This window comes from Syngnathus scovelli, chromosome 2 (assembly GCF_024217435.2).
Source record: "Syngnathus scovelli strain Florida chromosome 2, RoL_Ssco_1.2, whole genome shotgun sequence".
NCBI classification, from domain to species: Eukaryota; Metazoa; Chordata; class Actinopteri; order Syngnathiformes; family Syngnathidae; genus Syngnathus; species Syngnathus scovelli.
This window is the reverse complement of record NC_090848.1, coordinates 19,191,462-19,216,391: the sequence shown is the minus strand read 5'-3', so window position 1 is coordinate 19,216,391 and position 24,930 is coordinate 19,191,462. Positions and strand designations below refer to the sequence as shown.

Here is a 24,930-nt window from a genome sequence, read left to right as displayed (position 1 = left end):
AAACATGTTCACTGACTAGTTGTCGAGTACGTATATAAAGTAAATCTAAATAAATTGTGTGAAGGCCTTTGCCTATGTTTATTATTATTATTACTATTATTATTATTACTACTACACAGTGGCCATATTATTATTATTGTTATTATTATTATTATTATTATTTTTTTTTATTATTATTATTATTATTATTATTATTATTATTATTATTATTATTATTATTATTATTCATCCATCTTGTGTACCGCTTGTCTCCACAGTGGTCGCAGGAGTGCTGGAGCCTATCCGAGTAGCGGTACAGAAAATGGATGGATGTTTGTTGTCGCAGTGGTGAATAAGAACTGGAATTGTGCAATGGGTTATGTTTTGTCTGTTAATTAGTAAACAGGCATATCGTTGGGTAACATCACATATAGACAGAGATGTCCTGCTGTGATACAAAATGTCCTCCACCTTAGTAGTTGAACTTAGTTGAACTTTATTCATATATCTATTCATCCAGTTTCCAAGCTGACTTTGACACACATAATACATATGGGAAATGTTGAGCTTTCAATGATTCTAATGTGCACGTTTTTATGTGACATGGGAGCAAACCATATTTCTCGAAGTAAATCCATACATGCGGAGTCCACACAGCAGGTCAAAAGCTGAAATTTGAACTCTGAACCTCAGAATGTGAGTTAGACGTTATAAACATGCACTAACAATATAATAAATACTATTTTGCCTGAAAAGTTTACCAAAGCTAAAACTTAGCTCTGCTGTTTTTGCAATTCAGTTGGGCAGATGTAATAGAAAAAGTCGTCATAAAATCACTGACAACACTTCAAAAGTCATCACCCGAGTCTCTTTTATTCTCATCATAGTTTCTTTCATCACACATATGCCGTAATTTTACACTTCAAATCTAGTGACATTATCAAACAGTGACTTTGAATAAAAGGGTGCTTTCATTTCATAAAACAAGTAAATTGTATTACATCTATGTTTCAATGAAAATTCAACAGAAGAGGGACGCAATACATGTCAAACGGTTGTGTTTTGGTGTACGATTGTATATGTATATATATATATATATATATATATATATATATATATATATATATATATATATATATATATATATATACACACATACACACACACACACACACACACACACACACACACAAAGAAACACACCACGCACATACGCATACACACGCACGCACACAGAGTCAAGCCCCAAATTATTCATACCTGGGGTATGAATAATTTTGAGTGTAACTCTATCTCGTCTATTTGCAACAGATATAGGCCAACGGTCAAGACCCAAATTATTCACACTTAAGGGCATGAATAATTTCAGGCTTGACTCTTTGTATACATTAGTGTGTATGAGTGCAATTCGGAGTGGGATTGCCAAACTTTGTTGCCATCGTCACAGTTAAAGACAGAAGAAGTCACATGAGTTCTCCCCTGACATTAGGGCAGTTTTGGCTCTTACACAGCTTGAAGGAAGCCAAGAGAAGCCACTTAATTCTTTCAAAGGCAAACCTGAGTCAGCCCATCTTAACTTTGCAAGCCCTGAGTTTTGCCTTGTCGGCCATGTATCACATATGAAAGGGAATGTTGTTTTGTCTTTTTTCCACCACGCGTTTGTCAAATCACTGCATGCTATTTCAGATATTGACATATTTGCTTGTTGCATACAGTAATGTCAAAGCAATCATCTTTACAGCTCACATCATGTAAAAATATTTTAAATGAACAGAAAATGTAAAAATAATACAGAGGCACTCCTTGACACAGGCCTCAGATTGGCAGTCGTTTTTCTCCTTTAATAATGAACTGAATTAACGCATTCGGAACCTGCCCCAAGAGGACAGTCTTTTTACTGTCACGAACCATGTCAACCAATTAACTGATAATTAGGGCCATACTTAAAAGGAAACTACTATGATAGTCAGACTTACAATAATAAAATTGTAATTCTAAATGAGGAATATTTTGAGAATAAAGTTGTGATTCATGATAATATTACAACCACAAATGGAATAAAATTGTTATATGGAAACAATGTTTTTTTAGAGACTAAACTTGGGTTCTTTTCAATGTATGAGGAAATTTTTAAAGTGAATAAAGATGCAATATTACAAGCATAAAAACACTGGTCAATAGCAAATTTTAGTCAGGGATGGTTTTATGTATACCTACACGTAATTTTGATGCTGACGTCTTCACCCCCAGCACATCAGGTTTTTGAGATGTTTTCATTTTTTTGTTTTTAAGTTTGACCAATAAAAGCTTGCGTAATATGAAATTTAACCATGCATTGTAATTAATAACTATGATGTTTCAGAGGCTACCTGTTGCTTAACCAAACCCTTTATTTGATAGATATGGTCAAATAGATGATTATTGCTATTCTAAAAACCTAATGTGCTAGAAAAAAAAAACGATCCAGAAAAAAAATCATATAGAGAAAAGTTTGCTTGCATCCTTGAATAAAAACGATAGTAAAACATTCTTGACCAGTATAAGCTTTTTTTTCTTACAGATTTTACACCTGCAATTGAACTTTTTTTCTCATAACATTCCAAGCTTGATTTTTGTAGTATCACATTTTTTTCTTTTCAGCTTGGCCCTAATATCCCCCCACATTAGACAGAACACATCCCTTGTTCTCTGCAACTGAAGACCAAAACCAGACTGACACATCTGGAAGAAAAAGAAGACCAAAAGCAGCTGGAAAACACACAATACAGCACCACGTGGCATTATGAAATGGCACAGACGTAAATATATAGATGTACTATCCTAAAAATAAATCAAGATTTTCCCAGAATGCATGACAACATATTCATTTTCAAGCTTTAAATCTATACTTTGACTCATCCATCCAGTTTTAGGGTATGTCAGTCCACTGGCCGGAATAGGGGCCGTCCTCGAATACTGAAGCCCACTTTTTTGGCAGTTTGAGGGAGTGGAGAGGAAGAGGAGGAGGTGGTGGTAGAAGAGGAAGAAGGGGGGAGAGCAGGGGGAGCCTCAGCCATGGGAGGTTGTCGAGACAAGAGCTCCTTGAAGACAGAGTTCATCTGGCGGCTGATTATCTCCTGACAGGGGCAAAGGGGCGGGGCCAGAGAGGAACGTAGACAGGAAATGGAGCATTACATTTATGATGAAGTACAGCAAGAGGGAAAGTGGCTGCACGGACAGTTCAACTATATGAACAAAATTCTCAGGGCACTGTATCAATTGCAAAAGGACTGTTTGGGGTGTCTTGGAAGACATTTTGCCTCTCATCTGAGGAGGCTTTATTAGGCTAGGTAGGACAGTGCTAACCTGAGTCTCAAATACAATGACCTGGCTGAATGAGAATATTCACAGGTTTTTTTTTGCCATTTTACCGGAAATTACTTTAAAACATGATTTGACTGTGAAAACAAGCAATCAGTTCAACTGAGCTACCAACCTTGTCAACCGATGTCCTCTCTGCCTGAGCAAATGTAGGTCGGTCCACAGGTTTAAACCCTGCCTGTCTCACAGTGTCTAGTGTGTGTCTTCGCTCCTGAGACCTGAGACACAAACACATTTTTCTTTGCAAACGTTCCTCAAGAACTCCCCTCAACCAAAAAAATAAGCATCATGTCTTTTTGTTGATGTTTTTTCCCAACTATGTAGAGAAAACCTAGATGTGATACAATGAGTATGAATAAATGTTTTAAAAAATATTGTCATTCAAACAGGATTTGTCTAACCTGCCCCTGCACAGATTAAGGGCACGTCTTGTGCCAGACTCGCACTGGTAACAAACACTATATCTTGGTGGTTTTCATGGTTATTTTTGCGCCAACCCATCAATAGGGTAAGACTACCCCGTCTCATGATGGATCTACGCAAGCGTATGATGGGTGAACATTTGAGTATTTGATGAATTCAGGTTCACAATCACAACCAACATGGAATGATCCAAATTCAGCATTATTACATTATTACAAACACTTGGCTGCCACAAGACGCCGACAAATAGCGTACAACCAATCAAAGTTGTTTTCCATATTCAAATTAAGGAGTACGGCACACTAATCGGAGAAATATAGATGATTAGATTTAAACTATTTGTGAAAAATTCATCCACCAGCCATTTTGGACAAACTACAATAGCTTGAAAAGGGAAATAATACTGGTCATTTCAAACTCAAACTGTCACACCAACATGATAAAAGGACTTCATAGATTAGGCAAAAAGATTACTTGTGGTATGGGATCGTTAAAAGTGCTTGGTTCTCTCTAATTTCTCACCCAACTCAAGGGATGTGCAATTTTTTAGTCAATACATTTGATACGTTTGTGAGTCGTGAGTCGGTCTTACACTGGCAGGTGGCGTGTCGCCGGGGAGGTTGGCGGCTTTCGACCAGGGCTTCCATCACTTCCTCTCTGTCGCCCAGGCAACGAAGCGCCGTCGCTGTTCACCCGCATCCTGTCGAAAAACACACAAAAGTTTTTGACTGATACAATTCTGAATGGAACTGACTGTTAAATAGAAAATCACATTGTCCTATCGCAAAGTGAGCTATTTTTAGAACAGGCCCGCAGGCTATTCGTGATCCACCACGTTGGTGACCCCTGGTCTAGTGCATCTTTTTCTAGCTACTGTACTCTGCGACTGGCCAATTTGGACTCATCAAACTGACTCCAAACTCCAAAATAAAGTTAATAAAGTTGAGTCTAAGTCTAAGTCTAAGTCTAAAAATGACCATTTTATTCAATATTAAATATATGAGCTAATAGCTAATGGTGAGTGCAACCATCATCTTTTGTATTCAAATTTAACATGTTATATTTCAAATGTTCATTTGCTGAAAATATTGTTTTATTACATGATGTAAAATAATAGATTAGATGTCAAGCATTGCAAAATGTGAATGTGTGTGTGTTCGTACCGAACAGTGTTCTCCGTATGAGGATCATCTGCAGTCAAATTTCCAGTGCTGCCGCCGCCACCGCTGCTGCCGCCACCGCTGATGCCGCCACCGCTGCTGAAACCTCCTCCTTCATCTTTTTTCCCTTTCTCTGACCTGCAGGACAAGACAAGACATGTTACTTGTACAAATTGAAGTTTAAGCAAGAGATGACACATCAGACAAAATAAGATATTTAGGACACAACGTGCTTTCCCGGGCGGCTTGGTGGGGCACTGGGTAGCACGTCTGCTTCACAGTTAGGAAGGTGCGGGTTCGATTCCACCTCCGGCCCTCCCTGTGTGGAGTTTGCATGTTCTCCCTGGGCCCGCGTGGGTTTCCTCCGGGCACTCCGGTTTCCTCCCACATTCCGAAAACATGCTTGGTAGGCCGATTGAAGACTCCAAATTGTCCCTAGGTGTGAGTGTGAGTGCGAATGGTTTTCTGTCTCTGTGTGCCCTGCGATTGGCTGGCAACTGGTTCAGAGTGTCCCCCGCCTACTGCCCGATGGCGGCTGGGATAGGCTCCCGTGGGGACTAAGCGGTTCAGAAAATGGATGGATGGATGGGTGTGCTTTCCCTTTAATTTCTGATCTTATGCTCTTTTACAACACAGAATCCATATTGTTTATTGCACAATACAATCAACTAAGGTGGTGATTTACATATAAATAACTACATAATAACTATCAAAACTTAAAAAACAATATTAAAAATGTTTCAAAAAGTACTTAAATTTGATCTAGAAAAGGTGTATGGAACCTTTTATCTGTAATTTTAACTATGTTAGGTCAATGAAAGTGCAGCAAATTGTCACTTATGTGCTTTCTTTCACTGAGCAAAAACAGTGCAAGTCATTTGACTACTGTCTTGCTGTTTTTGCTGGATAAAAAACATACAAGTGAAGGAAACAAAAGTATAATGTGGTCATGGTACTAAAGAGTGCTCACCCTTCCAAGACGCTGATGTACTTGTGTGGGATGAGACCTTTGAGTCCTCCTGCTTCACCCCTCCACCAATCAGAAGAGGCCTTACTGTGAAGAATAAGGAGCTCCCCTTGCTTGAACGACAGCTCTGCCGGCGATCTTGCCGCATAGTCAAACATTGCTACGGCCTCCCACTCTGTACACATAATGCAGAAAAAAACCTCAGACAGAATGATTATGATTTGCAGCCATATTCAAAAATGTCATTCCATAAGAGGAACTTTATTCATTGTCAAATGTAGTAACTGTGTGTTCGCTTGTGCGTTCTCCTCACCGTCCTCACTAGGCAGTTGTTCAGCCTCTCCATCTCCCTCCTCTGTGATTGGTTCACTGCAGACAAAGCAAATGGTGAGTTTGTGATAGTTTCTTCTTCCGGTCACGGATCTTGTTTACCTGAACCGTCAGTAGATGCCGTGCTTATTTTATTGGTTTAATTCAGTGCCAAATTATATGCTGTCTAATGTTAAAATATTTACATTGCTGATGAAGCTTTTGTTTGGTTGTGAAACATAAAAAAAAACTCAGCCATCCCAAACAAGGGCAGGTTCTGGTCTTTGATTGAGTGCTAATCTCTTGGAAAATGGAAATGACATTAAGTAGTACAATATTTAGTAGTGTCAGAGCAGAATAACAATATCGTGAATGATTGACTCTGTTAGGATTCACAAAATTTGATCAGTGCTTTCTTGCAAAAAGCTGCACAGAAATACCTTTGATGTGGCATTAAATTCACTTAATAAGCTGGAGGACAAGATGAAAAAAAAAGCTGCTTTACACATTTTAAACCACCTATAACTGGATATTAAATTCTGTCATTCACTCTACACATATCACACTGTCATGAGAGAAAACAGCAACAGAATCATCCCTTACCAATATTCTTGCTCAAGAGTCATGTGCTTCTCATAGATAGGGCCTGGCAATTCCGACTGGCCTGGGAATATGACATCATGCTGGAGGATCATGGTTTTGACAAGGTCATTGACCTGCGGCTGCCGAGCAACCACGTCATCAGAATCAACCCCTCTCAGCAGGCTTGGCCCGAAGCAAACAGCCAGGTTGTAGGGCTGCATCATATTCTCATCACTGTACTGAGTCACGCTGCGAAAACACGCACAAATTCATTGGTACCACCAGAGCAAAAATAATCAAATATGCCAATGTGTTCTTGTGAAAAAAAATGTTGAAAATCATACAGAAACTTAAGCACTGCAGTATATTTAACCTGGACAATTTGCTAACAAGATGAGCTCTGCGCACAAAGCAGCAGCGACACAATTAAGTACTCTCATAACACATTCCTGAAAGCTGGCCAACATGCTAAAAACACATTAAAACGCAATCACAAAAAAAAAGCTACATTGCTACATGTCTTCAAAACAGATGTTGAGGTACTGTATTTTAGAAATACAGTAATGGAAAAAAATAAAAATCTCGGACAGACGACTACGAATGTATTGCTCCGGTGATAACAATTTTACACAATTTTTTGTACAAAATTCAACATCCTTTCTCATCCACTGATATATTAACTCACTGATTGAGAAATGCGAACAGGTATCGCATTACAATGAGGAGAGGTCGTGGGAAAGCAGAGACAATTGCTTTTATCTGTGCCGCTCTCTCCACCATACCTTCAATTTCTGAATGAAAATGAGTGAAAGGAAAAGAAACATCAGGCAAAAAATACAAAGTTTCATTCAATTTGATTTAATTTAGAGAATCATCAAAAGAATTGACTGCAACAACAAGTTGAATGTTGGAAATCATGTGTGACACGATATCTGCAAACAGAGCACAGAAAAAAGAGGGGTCTTACGGACACACTCCAGCAGCTGCAAGTAGCTATCATAGGGGAAGAGGGGGGGCTCGAGGCCCCTGAAGTAAAGCTTCAAAACGCCGGCCACAGAGTCCAGGTCACACTCACTGTCCGACAGAGGATCTTCTCCTACACGGGGAGTTGTGGATATGCAGAATATGCAGATACATTTCCACTTTACTGGTAGATTTATTAACCTAGAATTACTAGCGTACAAGCCAAAGCACTTTGTTTTGTGAACAGAAAGGCACCTTGAATTGAACAAAGCGTATTTCTCCTGAATGGACATTTTCTGTGAACAATCTTCCAAAATCAACAACAGTTCATGTTTGTTCAAGATTGACGGTTTTGTTAAAATTCTAGTAAGAAATCTGACTAAACATATTGTAAACAGGGGATAAACACTTTATTTTGCAACCCAAGCTTTCAAATGGTTAAAAGCATGATGTCAGCTTTTTTCCCAGAGTTACTGTACCTCTCTCAAAGGCATCCTTGATTAGATTAACCTCTCTTTGTGACCCAGGGACTCGGAATATTCCTTCATGGTGGAGACCTGGAACAAAGACAGCAAACACAACGTGTGCTTTAACATATTTTTTACTTTTGTGTTAAGGTTCAGAATAAGAATTCGGTTTTACAGTAAAGTATGATTCCATGGGGAGTCAAATATATGACAAATTCTTAATGCTGGTAGTGCATTGACATCATGATGACTCCATCCGATCGTTTTAATATTCGCAGAAGCTCCCCCAGCATGGTTTACGGCCACTCATGCAAATTGTCTCACCGTGAAGGTTTATGAAGCGGATGCAGCTTTCAACCACCACAGGGATCTGCTGGCCGGAGCTCTGCAGAGGAAGAGGATTTCAGAGCCAGAAGAAATAGGACACAAAGAAAAGAATATTATAACAGTCTTTGGGGGGGGGGCGCAAATAAATACATGATGTGATAGGAAAATGAATTAAGAGACTGTGAAGGTCATGAAATGATGATAGCTTTGTCTTTAGTTGCTAAGGTGGAAAACATGCATCATTGGCACTGCCAGGGCCGTAGCTAGGATGAGAAATGTGGTTGAGCAACCCCCGCACCCATTTATGTTTCAGTTATATCTACTGCAACATTTTCTCTCATCTCAGGTTCATTTATTATTCAATTTGAAGTGAAAATACTGCTATTCTATGTTTTTTTTTCAGATATTGTTTGTGGATCCTAATTCAGTGGCCCTGTCAAGAATTATTTTAGAAATCTTTATGCTACAAAAAGCAAAGCTGGGCTAGAAAATGGCTATGGGATGAAAAATGACACAATAATCATCAACTACTCCTTGTCTTTTCTTGTACTATGCATCGTTTTGACTATAGTATTTTTTAATCGTAGAACTCCCATTCATGTGTTTTCAAGGTTGACATAAAGACGTCATATTTCCTGCTTTACTGGAGCAACAACAGAGTTTGGTACCTGTGTACGAGACATTCTTCTTCTTCTTCTACACCAAGCAAAGCACAGCAGTGAACAGAAAGGGAAAAGGCAAGGTAAGGAAAAGAAGTGAATAAAAAATAAGAGTAGGAAAGATTTAGAAGCAGTGATGCAAACTGCACACACACAAGTTAAGTTGAGGAGTTGAGAGAGGAGGCAATGGAGACTCAAGTGTATTTTAATCCCTTTTTAAAAGTGGAACAGAAAAAAGTAGGAAATGGATTGAAAGGATAGAGTGCCATAAATAAGCCATAAGCGTGACCATTCAGTACACACAGGCCCAGAATATTCCACATTAGTTCCTCAGAAAAGCAAAGCCAAATAGCACAAAAGCAAACCAAAGAAAATGCAATTTTGCGTTTAGAGATTGCGTAATCTTTACCTGTATGTAGGAGAGTAAATCTGTGCTGAAGAGTGTGTGGCAAAATTGGGAAATGGGTCTGGACTTGCGAACTCGCACAGAGCGAGCACATTGAGCTCTGGGAAATACATAAAATGCATTACGCCATTTTGTTTGTGCGTATTAAACCAGGCGGTAATGATGCTTGCTAAATGCAGCTATTAGTCACACTTGAGCTCAGCAGTCCTCATTCCCTCCAAAATTGACCTGTTATGTAATCGAGAATGGCTCAAAATGGCAGTGTAAAAACCAATTCTCTGTCCTCACTGCTCTCCTCTCTCGAATTATCCATACCTCATTCAGTCACACTATGTTTACATTTCATGGTTACCTGGAGGGGTCTGTGTTGACGGCCTCAGCTGAAGGAAAGAGCAAAAAACAAAACAAACATTTTTAAGTTGATTTTTCACGCATTTCAAGTGTGACCAGCCTTTGAGAAGCTACTGTTGTACAGTGGAATCTCCAAAATTGCTTGAAACCAGGAAAAAAAATCTTTAGTTGATGTGTTCTGCCTTTGTTGTGACACCACCATTGAAAGTTACCATTAATAACTAACAAGAAAATTGTAATAATAACCACAGAGTGAGAATTGCAACTCACTAAGTTATCGGAAAATATCTGGCTGCTCCAAACACAATTACTAAGTAATAAAACATGACACATACAAAATAATTTTACCAAGCTTACACTAATGTAACTTCAATGAGTACAAGCACTATAGAAACGGGCTCGATCGACACTAAAGTAAAAGTTGCGTACACACTACAAGTTTATTAATTCAAACAATACCAATGACGTCACAAATACGTCAATGTGTCCAAATTTGGCGGCTCCACAGTAGAAGGCCGTACCTTTCTGTATGGCATCTTGTAGTAGATCATGTTTGGCTTGAAGTTTGAAAGTTAAAGAACTACTGGTGAGAAACTCCTTCACTTTCTATAGGAATGAATGGGAAATTACATTAGCATTCTTTTTTTGTAAGCAAATCATGCAGGTTGATGATACATAATGTGTTCATCCAGTAAATGGTAAACCTTGAAATACAGTGTGTAACGTTTGTTCTTTCATATCGCTCTAGAAATTATAGTACATGCTATGGAGTATGTATAACTCACTGTAAAATAGTAGGTCTCTGTCTCCTGTTGATTGGCTCGACGCTTGGCAAGGGTAAGTTTTGTGGTGGAACCTACTCCGAGGGGCTCATGTAATAGGCTGCTGGGCACTTCAGGGGTGGTGTTGCAGTCGCTGTCACACATAGAGTCCAGCAGGGCTGTGAGTGTCGCTTTGAGGGTTTTACTGACCTGTGGTAAGGCAAGATACAAGGGATCAGGGTATGCTTTTTCACTTTCTTACCTTTGCTTTAGTCAACTAACTTAAGCTCAGTTATCTATATTTTTGGGGATGCGTCCGTTATTGGTGATTTTTTGCTATTGTTATTAGGGCTTGGTCTCCGATCCCAGTGAAAAGTGAGGTATAATGAAAGTCATCTCACCTCCTCTGTCTCCAGAGTGACAGAAGCTAGTCGAGACTGAAGTTGTTGAAATCTGGTCTCCATCTCATATCTAACCTGACTCTCTGCACTCACCTCACACACCTGCAATACAAATCCATCATTAAAATAAAGCAACATTCAGGGTTCATCTCGTTTCACCAGAAACTTAACGATACCTGGTCGCCTTCATGCGGGTGGTAGATAAACCTAAACGGAAGGCAAAAGGCAGAGTCATGCTGCTGCAGGAGTGCATCTCTGTCTCCTCCCTGGTCCAGCGACGTTACTGCGGCCTCCAGCTGCTTGAGCCCTGCCTCCTCCGTCTTTTGGATGCGCCACCTACTAGCCAGGTAGCACTTCATTACCCTCTCCACAGAAGGATGGAAACCCAGGTCGCAACACTGCCCGGGGGAGACAGGCAGCAATAAAGCGTGGAAAGGGAAGGCAGGAAAGGAGAAGTTGCATGAGTTGCATTAATAATGTTGATGTGTGAGAGGGAAATGTCCGTATCGTTTGGCCTTTCTGTTTTCAATAATTGGCAATCATAAATGGAGCTCATTATTTTTAATTGAAAAAAAAATACAGATTTTTCATTCAAAGTAAAGTTCCATTTCAGGCTCAGGTAAAAAAAATACGAAATAGAAAAATGAGCCCTAGGACTGAGTTTGATTAAATAATTGTCTTTTGGGATGGGCAATTAAAAACAGAAAGAATATGTATTAGGGGGAAAAAGGTGATGAGAGAGCTGCTGAAATGTTTGTTTCTTACGTCAATGAGAGTGCTGACGTCCTGCAGGTAGTACTTGTTCATGGCTGCGTTGGCTGCAGCAAGATTGAGCAGATAGTCATTTCGAGCCTTTGTACACTTGAGCTGAGTCTCCTGCACTCGGCCATGCCTCTGCACACATACAAAAACATCCGTGTTCATTCAAAAACACAAACAGGGCTTTATATGTGTCGACATTGCGCCAGTGCACCTGCAAAAAAATGTCTGAGCTCAATTTTCATGGAGGTGCAAACCTTATTTTCTTGTTTGGGAATTTGGTAGACCGCCTTGTGCTATGGTCAGAGGAGCTGTTTTGATTGGTATCAGATCAAGTTGGTTGTGTTCCATACCCACAATGGCACAGAAGCCTGTTTTCAACAGGATTTAGCTGTGTGCGTCTTCGAAATTACCAAAATGCAGTCTTGTCCACCGCTGTGCAGATTTATACCATGCATCGCGCAAGACTTGCACTGGGCCCCAAACAGAGCCCATAATGTCAATCTCTCTCCATCCGCACAATGTCAATATCTATCTGTCCATTCACATTAGCACATTCTTTTCACTTCTACACATAATGTCAACATGTTTGTCATATTGAGGGCAGCACATGGGATTTACCTTCTCCATTAATCTCTCAATTTTCTTGACGGAGCTCCGCCTCTGCCCTCCTGATTGGCCGAGGCCGAGCTCAGCAGACTTGCCAGTGTGTCTCTCTTCCAACCGCTCAGCCTCCTTCAGCTTGCCCTCAGCTATTAGGCAGTCAGTGTGGTACTGGTTGTATGTCTTCAAGGCCTTCGTCGCCATGTGTCGTGTAACACAAAGTGCACATAATCATTTTTACTTTCCTGTGTATGCGACATTATTAATATGCAGAACATCAATATAAAATGCTCACCGTCTGCAACTCAGTGGTAACCTTAAGCAACTCATCCTGCATCTGGATTCCAACCTCTTTGCTCTGTTGATAAAAAGAACGTCTATTTTATTCCATCTGGACAGATTGTAAATAAAGTTTATTTACTGATTAAGGGTGTCCTGGATTGAACCAGCCAAATTATTAAGTGACATTTTATAGTGATACGATATTACTACTTAATAAACAAATACAAATATTTGACGAAAATGCATTTTTAATTCAAAAAGATTTTAGTCAATGAATAGACAAATTTCCTTTTTGATGTGAAAATATTTAAAAGGCTGTAACTCTGAAATTCATGTTGGCAACATTCAAGATTTTTAAGGACTTTTGTCAACACGAGCAATTGTTAAGGCTCAAGACCGAGCTCTGCCTGCTGCTTCAGGGCTGAAGTCAAGGACTCGCACGTCAGAGAAAACTCCCAACGTTCCCTCCCCAGGAGGAATGAGTTGACGCAGACTTTCTCTGTGGAGCCACTCTTTTTTTTTTTTTCTTTTAATATCAACCATGTTAAGTGTGCACACACTGGTCTTACAGAGTGGACATGGAGGGGTGAATATCCCAACCAAAAACTCTAAATGTAAAAAAACAAAAAAGGTCATCAAACACTTCTGTGTCATACTCACCCGTTTGTGTAGCCGGTGTGTGTCCTCTGTACTGTGCACTAAGCGCTGTGTAAGTGCATTGCAACAGGTGTCACCCAACGTTGAGTGCTCACGACTTTCCAAACGGGTTTGAGTCAGCAAAACGGACCAGACTTGACACACCGACTGACCCCACTGCTCCTTCCTGCAGCGAAGAAGGCATCCTCACTCACACTGAACAACGCATTACTGATAATTAATTCATGTGAAATGAGATATTGCTTCCTCACTTTTTTGTCTTGTGGGTGAACCTCTCGGTGAGTTTATCAAGGGCACGTGCATATTCAGCCTCAATATCACCACGCCGACGAAGAAACTCAGAAAGATCTGAGAGCTGCTGCTGTTTCACCTCAACTTGAGAGTCTAAAATCTTAATCTGGTCAGTCAGTTGTGCCCGCAAGTCTGAGACACAGAAGGAGAAAACACAATTGTTAAATTTTAATAATATATACTATATAAATGGCATTGTTAAACAAATCAAGCAAGTTCAGTAATTTCTCATAAAAAAATCACAAATCATTTGGTCTGATGCTGACTTGATAAAAATATGCACACTGATTAATTACTCCCTTTCATCAATTAACATCAGAAAAAAATGGCTTACATGAATAGGAAATCATCATATTTGATGTTTTAGTCATTCCTTGAAGAGAAGAAACCGAGAGCTTTACTTAAGGGAGTACACGGTTACGATTTGTGTCTGACTGTGTTTGATGTTGCAATTCCTTCCACTCAGATAACTCATAAACACGCCAACATTCCAATACACACTCTTTGATGAGTGAACTCAGCATGGCCCAATAAATACATCAATGTCTGATAACTAAAGTGTCTGTGCATCACTCTGCATCTCTCGCTCATGTTGCCTTTCTCAGCTTTCTCATCCCCCACACCTCTTTTCGCTTCTTCCCTTCATTTTGGCCGCACACAGCCAAGGGCTGACTGGATGTGAGGAGACAGCGTCGCTAATGCCGACTATAAATACAACCTTATAGTACAGTACAGAGCCAATGAGTCACGGTATGCACAGTTACAAACCCCAGCACATCACACACACACGCACACACACGCACGCACACACACACACACACGCACACACACACGCACACACACACACACACACACACACACACACACACACACACACACACACACACACACACACACACACACACACACACACACACACACACACACACACACACACACTACAATGTGTGTGCTGTGCTGTTAATATTGATTCATGGTTTGGCTTCCATTCAAGGTTTTCTTACTGAAGGGTTATTCCATGCAACCTTTCACATGGGTCATTAGGGACCTCTGTACTATGGTCACCTTGCAACCACCAGTCTTTGGTACTGGGCGGCACAGACCAAAAGGTAAAAGGAAAAAAAAAAATGTATTCACAGCATTTACTTTGTTTTACAGGTTAAAAACGTAAACAGCAAGTAAAAGTAACAAGTAAACAATGAACATGTGGCTGAGGGAAGACAGAGTGGGCGTTATCTTGCGAAGATGAAGGAGCTATTTTGACAAGATAAGTTGCTCACAGTAGGTTGCGTGGCAGCAACATAAGCAATGAGGAGAGAATGAAGCCGGCACACAAAGTATGCCAGCACTCAAGAGCTTCAGCACAACAAACCTGTCATTTGAAGTTCTACCACCCAAGTGATGATGTGGAAAGTATGAAAATGCCAGCATCAAACTCCTATCCCAGTGTGTCGCCGCCAGTTGGAGTGATTTTCCTTGTCGCAAGGGAATTTTGAAGAAAAGTACTGGTGAACGTCTGGCGACCGTTTGGCAAACGTTTGCAGCCTTGAATGAATCCTGCCAGGACAATCGCTGCCTTCGAAAACACTTGCAGTTGTTTGCCCCTCAGTGGCCTTCTAATTCATCAATGTAGGGAGAGCAACCATAAGAAAGCCACATAAAACGCGTTCTCTCACCCTATAAATGCAAATTGCCGTGTCCAGACTGGCGATTCCCAACATTTTATGTAATTTTTTTATGAACGTGAAAGTATTTTTTTCTCAGAAACTACCAGTAAAACGAACAAACAATTTTCAGAGGAATACATGAAAATAGGTACTGCGTATGATAGACAAAAAAATATATAAGTATTTTTCTGTAACACTGAGTGCAAGTACTGTTGAAAACGCTTCATCTCAGAAAGTGTCAATCCAAACATTGTTTTCATAAAGGAATGGTTTTTGATACAGTAGTTATAATAGTTAGTGTTGGGAGGAAGGTGTTGCATTAAGGCAGTAACGTAGTAATAAAACATGAAACACATATTTTTTGTACTATTATTAGAGTTACCGGGTCCGGTAACGAGTTGCAATCACACAGGAAGTCTCGAATAAACGAGAAGAAGAAGTAGATGCTTTTAAAACAGATAACGGAGATGGCAGCTGCAGACTATGACATGATTCTACTTTTTTTTTAGTGGTTGAGTTTGTTTAATGTCGTGTAAAGGTTTGCTTTGTTTGATTAATCTACATCATCGCAATAATTCAGATAGTGGTAACAACTATTTGCAAATGCAATATATGATCGAATAAGACTTTGTGTCTCTCCCTCCAATTATATGCGGGATTACCATTAATTGAGAGCTAATAAGTAACTTAAAAGTAATAAATAACTACAGCGTCTGTAATATTGTAGAGAAACAACTATCCATCCATTTTCTATACCGCTTGTCCCCACAGGGGTCGCGGGCATGCTGGAGCCCATCCCAGCAGTCATCGGGCAGTAGGCGGGGGACACCCTGAACCGGTTGCCAGCCGAGACGAACAACCATCCACACTCCTACTCACACCTAGGGGCAATTTGGAGTACTCAATCAGCCGACCATACATGTTTTTGGAATGTGGGAGGAAACTTGAGTGCCCGGAGAAAACTCACGCGGGCACGGGGAGAACATGCAAACTCCACAGAGGGAGGGCCGGAAGTGGAATCAAACCAGCACCCTCCTAACTGTGAGGCGGACATGCTAACCAGTGCATCACCTTGTAGAGAAACATATTACTTCCAAATGCAAGTCAATGGTAATATGAAATTTGGAAGTAACTTTCCAAAAACTGGTGATAGTACAGTACAGTATACCGAAAGTGTCTGGTGTGGTTATATGACACAACACATGTGCAGTGACTCACCTTTCATCTGAGATTCATACTCGGCGAGACTCCCTTTCTCCCTCCTAAGTTTTCCGTGTGATGTCATCATCTTTGCCAACCCCCTGATGCTCGTCTGTTCTCTCCTCTTGCTCCTGAGCCTGGCGTGTGCTTTGAACGTCCCAGTTGCCTGTCCTTTAACCTTCCAGCCCGAGAGCTCTGTGACCTTCCACCCTTTGATTGACCTAGCACCTCATGCAGCACAGCGGCATCAGCGTCGATTGGCCGCACTTGCCAGGGACGTCAGGCCGGTTCGTTGTGTCCATGGAATGTCGATCCATTTGGGGATTGTTCTGAACGTGGGAGAGCAAGAGGAGAGTATCATGTTTAGAGAATATGGATGGATGGAAAGGGACAGCTGGGAGAAAGGGAGAGAGATTTATAGTGAGCAGAATGGGAATGAGAGCACGGGCAAATGAGGCCAGGGTAGCAAAACGGATAGTGACACCGGAGAAGGGAGGTTTAGTGGGAGGGACAGTCTGATGGGGGTCACGTCAAAGAATAGACAGTGCCGGGACACCGTGATGAGGAGGCTGATGACGGAGGAAGAATAGAGACAGGAGGGGGATGGACGGATGAGAGGTGCTGAGTAACAGCGATAACAAAGGACATTCAGTCAGTGCCTCAAGGTCGGGGATGCCCATAAAGGTAAAAGTCACAGACAAAAAAATACAGGAATTTGATTTGGATGCTGTGTCACCTAAAAGTGGTGCGTGCCGAGAGGGATTAAATGAAACATCAATATCTGTTTTTATTCCACAAGTCTTTGGAGATGTTTTTTTTATAGACTACGGATAGTAGAAATTAGTATGCTAATTGGCAGTTTGTAAATTGAACATATGAATAAATACATAAATAAATAGCCAGTGGGTTTGGGAAGAAAGTAAGACATGGTCTGATTATTGTTGTTCTGTTGTCTTTCATCGTTAAAATGAAGAGATTGAAATTAAAAGTACTTAATTCACCTCTCAGAACCACCACTATCACATTCCCGTGAAAGAACGCATCAATGCATAATAGAAATGCAATATAACAGACTTCAACTGTGCCACATACGTACATAATTTGGAGTAAAAGTAAAATCAATATTTACTTAAATAAAATACAGTATATATTCTTCACCCAAGTTGCTGATTATCAAATGTATTACTGTGTGATGATTGCTACAGATGTGTTTGTTAGTGGAACTGGGTTTGGTCAGACCAACCAATCAGAGGATATCAAAAAGCTGATATTCTTCAAGCCCAGTTATTGACCCTATGATGCAAATTTGAAACGTAATTGATTAATAAATGTTCAGCATAAATGTTTACTACCTCTACCAAACCTGAAGGTGAAAGTTATTTACTTTAATTTGTTTCGGACGTGACAGTCAACAGGATGTAAACCAAGTGATATACTTAGTTAAGTCTTGCAGACAGTTTTTCTGTATACTTTTGTTGACACTTTTGTGAAATGGCTCATAGCGTAGGAAGTTACAGCACACAATGTCTGACACCCAGTCAATGAGGTGTGAAAACAAAAGAAAGGCACAAAAATTGTACCTGTATTGCAAAGTACAGCAGTCACATGTGGCACTGAAGTGGGCTTGTTTGAGTGCCTTGACATGCAAGGCTATGTACGGGAGCCAAGCACAAACTACTGCCCCTCTCAAAAAAAAGCAACCACTCACCACATCCTGTGTCTCAACAGGTTTCCGCACACTGCAATGAGTGGCAAAGTCTGTCAATTTGACAGCACAACTAGCACAATCTGCTGTGTGTGTTTTACAAGCAATGTTTCTTGAGTAAAACATTGACATAACCTTGCAGAGCAGCAATATTGGTACTATGATTAAAAAGCTCCATTTCCATATCCCAGCCAAAGCTCAGCTACAGAAAGACATTGGAAGATAATGGAATATTACAGTGAACAAATGGAATGATTTCCCACAGCTGAGAACAGTGAGGACACCAAGACCTTGGAGGAGGCCTTCATCAGCGTGCGACCTTAATCGGCACGGAACAAAGCGAATGTTCAAGATCTGCCTGGGAGGGATTCGACAATCCTGAAGTGAAACACAAAAGGTCATGAAACACTGGTGGAAGAAAATTTTAGTAGGGTTTTGGACAGGCAGTAATGCAAACAAATATTGTAGAAGAAGATTAAATTTGATTGAAAATAAAGGGTTTTTAAACTTTTTACTGTAAAATATTCATTGCAAACACAGACACGTCTGCGTTTTATGGAGGGATTAGGGAGTACCGACACAAGGTATCGGAGTGGTGCCGAAAGGTGCCAGTCATTTGTGACGGTTTTACCACCAGGAACTAGAAATTAGAAGAATACAATTTTTGTATTAACTTCATTACTTCAAGAAAAAAAATTAAATTGACTATATAGGTCTTCAAAAATAATTTGTTATTGTTGAAGATTTATGTATCAAAATTACTCAAGATTTGAGTACTTGTATTGGTATAGGTCTGAAGAAAAAAGAGGTTAGTAGTTTTAGTTTATGGATTTAGGTTTTAAGTGCACGGCACTGCAGGCTATCATTTATGGTGTAATTGAATCAGACTTTTGTACGGTTTTAAAAGTTCATACCAAGGTTATCATACTATAAACGTTTTTTTTTACATAGTAAGAGTCAAGATAGTCCCCTAAGTGACTTTAAGGAAGATTAAAGACAAAAAAGTGTGGCTCATACTGTGATACAAAAGGGATTTTCAGCAATTACCATGAAAGAAAAAAAAGTGATGCCTCTCAGATGCAACACAGGATATGTTGTAAAATGGAATGAGTTGTATTTGATAGTCGGGCAGATTGTGAGAGAGCATTTCCTGACAGAGACTGTAACGTGCAACTATACTCAGCTTGGGTCACACAAGTTAGAAAATGAATCAAAACGTGTAGTCTGTTGTGCCATTTTTATGGCCCGTAAAAGCTCACATGGGTACTGAAACAGCAATTTATCAATAAAGCATATTGTTAAGTGCCGTACTAACTTGAACTTGCCAAACAGTGGCAATATACGAAAGTGCCATTAATCCGTTTCAGCTCCACATTGTGCTCCTTCTGGCGCGATAAAAGTATTTTTTTTCCCCAGAGGATAAAGAATATAATTTTTGTCCATGAGTCATTATATTGTCTCTCTAAAAGTGTTGCTTTGCTGTTTGTGTACAAACAGGCTTTGTTTAAAGTGTTATAAACACGGTGACCATCGATAGTATTCAGTAGGTTATCTATAATGATTTGCACTGTGTGTTATTTTCTTGGTTATTTTCAACACACATGAAATTGTCTGTCTTATGTTTACTTTGATAGTAAACCCCAACTGGGACTAGCAATGAAAAGCTCAAAGGTGTCTTTTTAAAGTTTTGTAAAATGAGTTTCAGCTTATTTTTCTATTTTTGCTTGCAATTAAAAAAAAAAAAAAAAAAACAGCCAAACGAAACGTTGCATATGATAAGTTGTTTTGTCGAAATTCAGAAAAGTTGACTTAGCCTGGGATCTCCTTTTTCTCAACTTTGAGAAATGCATATTCGGCTTGTTTTAGTCGTGTCACGGCAGACGTTTGCGCGTGCTAGTCGTCCAATTTAAATGTACTGTAACATAACACCAAAATCAGAATGTGAAATGTCCCTTGATTTTGAATGTTTCCTACAGCTGCGCTGACTTGAACAGCTGCAAACTCCCATCCATCCATCCATCCATTTTCCGAACCGCTTAGTCCCCACGGGGGTCGCGGGCGTGCTGGAGCCTATCCCAGCCGTCATCGGGCAGTAGGCGGGGGACACCCTGAACCGGTTGCCAGCCAATCGCAGGGCACACAGAGACAAACAACCATTCGCACTCGCACTCACACCTAGGGACAATTTGGAGTGATCAATCGGCCTACCAAGCATGTTTTTGGGATGTGGGAGGAAACCAGAGTGCCCGGAGAAAACCCACGCGGGCTCGGGGAGAACATGCAAACTCCGCACAGGGAGGGCCGGAGGTGGAATCGAACCCGCACCCTCCTAACTGTGAGGCGGACGTGCTACCCAGTGCGCCACCAAGCCGCCCTGCAAACTCCCATGAGTAGAAAAGAAGCCATAAACTAGAAAATGTGCAATTTCTGTAGAAATTGCATGTGAATGCTAAAATGTGAAAATTTGAATGCAAGTATAATGATGAGTTAAATGAAATGAAATGAATGTTAAATATAAATACAAGAATACAGTATTTATACAATTTAAATGAATAGTATTAACATAAAAAGAAGTTGGACTGACGACATGCTTGAGGCAGGAATCAAACCAGTGCTTCCCAAGTACAGTTCATCTGTGATAACACCTGCACCACGAAGGCTGCGAAGGGAACAATGTGTTACCATTATGTTGAATGTGGAGGAGTGAATCATTAAAAGATTTTGGTTGATATGAAATGGACACTGAAATATATTTTTATATCCATTAGCATTCAAAACATTGAAAATTTACCATCAGGCTTTTATTTTTAACATTATCAAGTACAGTAAGACTTTTGAAATTGACCATGTATCGTAAGCATTTGAGTTTTACAGTAATATTTCTAATTAGAAATAGTGTTTCAAAGTAGGGTCTGTAAATAATTCACCCATCCACCCACCCAAAATTCACCCACCCACCCAATCCATCCATCCATCCATCCATCCATCCATCCATCCATCCATCCATCCATCCATCCATCCATCCATCCATCCATCCATCCATCCATCCATCCATCCATCCATCCATCCATCCATCCGTCTGTCCACCCGTCCGTCCGTCCGTCCATCCATCCATCCATCCATCCATCCATCCATCCATCCATCCATCCATCCATCCATCCATCCATCCATCCATCCATTCATCCATCCATCCGGATCAAGCAAGCATCTCAAACAAAAGCTGGACTAAACACAAGACTTGTACCAGTCAACAGTCATTGAGTGGGAACTAAACCCACAATCCCTGCAAAAGAGTCAGACAAGTCTACGACTTCACCATTAAATGACTCATTTGGCAGTTTTAGGTAAGAAGTGAAACACTACAAACATGCATTCTGTACATTCACTGAGGTATGACCCTCAATGTGTTTGGCTCACTGACATGAGGTTCTCAAGGGGAAATGGTTCACAGCAATAAACTTCTACTAAATCATGCCTCCTAGGAAGTCTTTAAAGCGCTGCTGATGCATTCCTTGATGCTGCCTTTTGAGCCATAAATCACTGCAACAGCTCATTGACTATCTCACTAGGCTAATATTGATAAAATGAGGCAGAGTTTTACATCTCATGTAAATCATTAAATCTGTTTTTTTACATTCTTATCTATACATTATTATCATTGTATGGCCATATTCTATGGCCATTTTGGTTGGAAGTGGCCGTTTTGGGCTATTCTTGGGGTGGGACATTGACAAACACCTACTGGGAAATTCACCTAGGAGTGAACTTTCACTGCTGCTTGCAGTTTTGATTCAGTCTTTCTTCCATGACAACAACTAAGAGAAGGAGGTTTACCTAAAGCGTATCACAAAGAAGAGTTGCTTCACAAAAACTGTATTAGCTCCAAAAAGACAAGCAGGTAGAGAAGCCTCATACTGGCCTCTGTCGAAGTCAAACAAATTGGGCCTTTGCAAAATTTGTTATGCACGGAAGCTTAATCTAAATTCAATATATTACTGACAAAATGAGTTCTGGTCAAACTCAGCCTGCACACTCAAATGTTATTTATTCACAGTCTGCTCCTTCAGAAGCTTTCCAGCCTCATTCATTCCTATCAGATACATAAAAACACCGCGTGGACAATTCGTTTATGGTTGTGGTCGGTGCAGAAGTAAACATCCAGCACAGACTGTAACCAAATGTCCTCTTATAGAAAGCAGTAGGCTGACCATTTTTAATCAAAAGCTAGAAATCAACAGCACTGGATATAAATATATATTTTGCTTAGAAGGTGCCTTTTAGGCTTTGGCAAAGCAACTATAAATGCAATCGAAGGCAACAAAATCAAAGCCATATTTTACACACAGCTATCAACATTTCTCTGCTTCCTGCTGTGGTTGAGTTTATGTGGAGGATCATTTACAGTGTTTGTTTGTGGAAGGCATAGCTGAAGGATTTGGTCGACGGTACAATTAAAACAAACAGCTTGGCACTGTACAGGATGAGAGCCTTACTGTATGTCCTCACTCAACGGACTATACGTGTTAAATAAACTGCCCTAGTTAGAGGTCCTTTTTTTAGGATAATTTAGATAGTGAGCATATTATTGAAATTATGGCTCAAATTGCTCCTCTTGCAGGCTCAAGTTTTTTGGGTTTTTTTGTGTGATGATGGTGCGTGACATATTTTACATTAATGTGCCAACCAGTGTGTAGCACATCCTCCTCCTAATCTGTGAAAAACGAGTTCTATGATTTGTTGGTGGTTTTTTTTTTTGGAAGCTACTATATCCAAAGTTGTGGTTTCCTATTTTCCCAGAAAGTCCCAAGAATTGTGAAAATTAAAAAACAAAAAATCAAGACAAAATAATATCATAGAGATATTCACAGTTTGAATGTGTGCGGTAGAATGAAAATGAAAGAAGCTTGAATTTTCAAGTCATATTTCAAGCTCTTTGGAAAACAAGAAAAAAAAGAAACCATACATTTTAGAACATGTTTTTTTTTAGTTGGGCATTTTTCCTTTGGCTTCACCCATCTGGTTGAATCTTTGTCACAATATCAATACAAAATACCAAAGTAAGCAAGTATTTTCTTGTTTTGCAGAAATATTGAAATATTATGTTATGATTACGATTTATAGCGTCATTTGGCAAGAATAAAGTGTTCAACATACAGGGATGAATATGTATGAGGGTTTGATGATAGTTTTGAGTAGGTGAGTTTTGGGCGATGAATAAATCCAATGTTTTGAAATCAACAAATAATTGTTTTGTTAATCATGATTTCAATACCAATAAAAAATTAAAAAATATTTCTATAATCGCACAGCACTACAGATGGAGACTAGTTTACTTTCCAAACACAGTCAAGGTGCCCTTGAGCAATCAAGGTGCCAAGTGCAACTCATCTGCAGTCCCATTGATGTGGGTGGCATTGGTTCGGTCTAGCAGGACGTGTCTTTTCGGACTGGAAGCCAAACTGCACAAACTCATGGAAATTAGCACTGGTTGGGGGGATGAACTTCCTGAGCAATGCCCAAATCCCATTAAGCGAGGGCCCAAAACATTAAATTCTTCATGGCAGAGGTTAATCGTAAGAGCTTTTTTATTTATTTAGCAGTCTTATTTTTTTCACATTTATACACATTATATTAACTGATTTCATGAGCATTAGCTGTAGTTTTGATCTTATTTTAACAATGTAAGTGTTTTTCAAAGCAAAAAGCCCAAAACAAATACCACTTTTATGTGACATCTGCTTATTTCGTTTTCTCGAATAGGTGAAAAACAGCACAGATGCTAGACAGGGGCGTCAGATCTAAGAATGAGCTGAAGTGGTGTGTTGACTTCTATTTACAATTGCCATAAATCACTTTCTGTGACCACTCAGACACACAATAGCCACATAAACACCTCTGTGTAATTACACAAGCACTCACACACACACATACACACATAAACACACACACGCACACACACACACACACACACACACACACACACACGCACGCACGCACACACACACACACACACACACACACACACACACACACACACACACACACACACACACACACACACACACACACACACACACACACACACACACACACGGAACATGATGCACGCGTTACATAATACAGTCAGCATGTGTTGCCTACGAATGCTTTAGCACCAAACTAAATACTACATAAATACAAAGTCATTCACTTTACATGTACACAAGCATGCACACAAGGAGTGTAAACACATACTAAATGGGCATGCACACACACTCAAACACGCACATGCACACACACACTGGCTGTCAGCGCTGCATACCTCACTTTGTGCTCCTCTACTGTCTCTTTCTATCTTTTCCTCAGATCTCTCTTTCCATCCCTTGGTCTCTTCATCGCACAGACAGCGAGAGTCGTGTGATTTTGAATGTGACAGATTCCTCTCAGCAACGTACTCTCCTACCCCCCGCCCCACCTTTCTCTCTCTCTCTCTTTCTGTCCCCTTTGCATCTCAGACTCAAAAAACAGCCCTCCCTCCCCTCTTTCTTCCCCTCTCCTGCCAAATACGCTAAATAGCCTCCCTCTCACACCGGCGATGCTTCACTCCTCCCAGTTCCTCCCTCTCTGCCTTATGAAGCCAACCAAGCCGCGCCCCCACACTCTCCTCTCCTC

General features: G+C 40.2%; 1 protein-coding gene across 2 annotated transcripts; it reads right to left on the bottom strand.

Annotated features, from left to right (window-relative positions):
• Positions 1–825: 825 nt before the first annotated feature.
• Positions 826–24,930, bottom strand: arhgap4b (Rho GTPase activating protein 4b). Of its 2 annotated transcripts, none has more exons than XM_049753014.2 (24): positions 24,581–24,930; positions 16,593–16,903; positions 13,668–13,839; positions 13,420–13,582; positions 12,773–12,835; positions 12,496–12,669; positions 11,881–12,009; positions 11,292–11,513; positions 11,116–11,217; positions 10,739–10,924; positions 10,475–10,559; positions 9,955–9,982; positions 9,606–9,702; positions 8,535–8,595; positions 8,223–8,300; positions 7,748–7,876; positions 7,466–7,571; positions 6,802–7,029; positions 6,203–6,258; positions 5,893–6,064; positions 4,926–5,060; positions 4,355–4,462; positions 3,455–3,557; positions 826–3,095 (listed from the first exon to the last, which is right to left on the bottom strand). In XM_049753014.2, the coding sequence occupies exons 2-24, from the start codon at positions 16,660–16,662 to the stop codon at positions 2,898–2,900; spliced, it is 2,865 nt and encodes a 954-aa protein (XP_049608971.1). In that variant the 5' UTR covers positions 16,663–16,903; positions 24,581–24,930; the 3' UTR covers positions 826–2,897. The 2 variants fall into 2 exon arrangements, with proteins under 2 accessions (XP_049608971.1, XP_049608972.1); XM_049753015.2 differs by lacking the exon at positions 9,606–9,702 and adding an exon at positions 9,206–9,233 and having other exon boundaries at positions 24,581–24,928.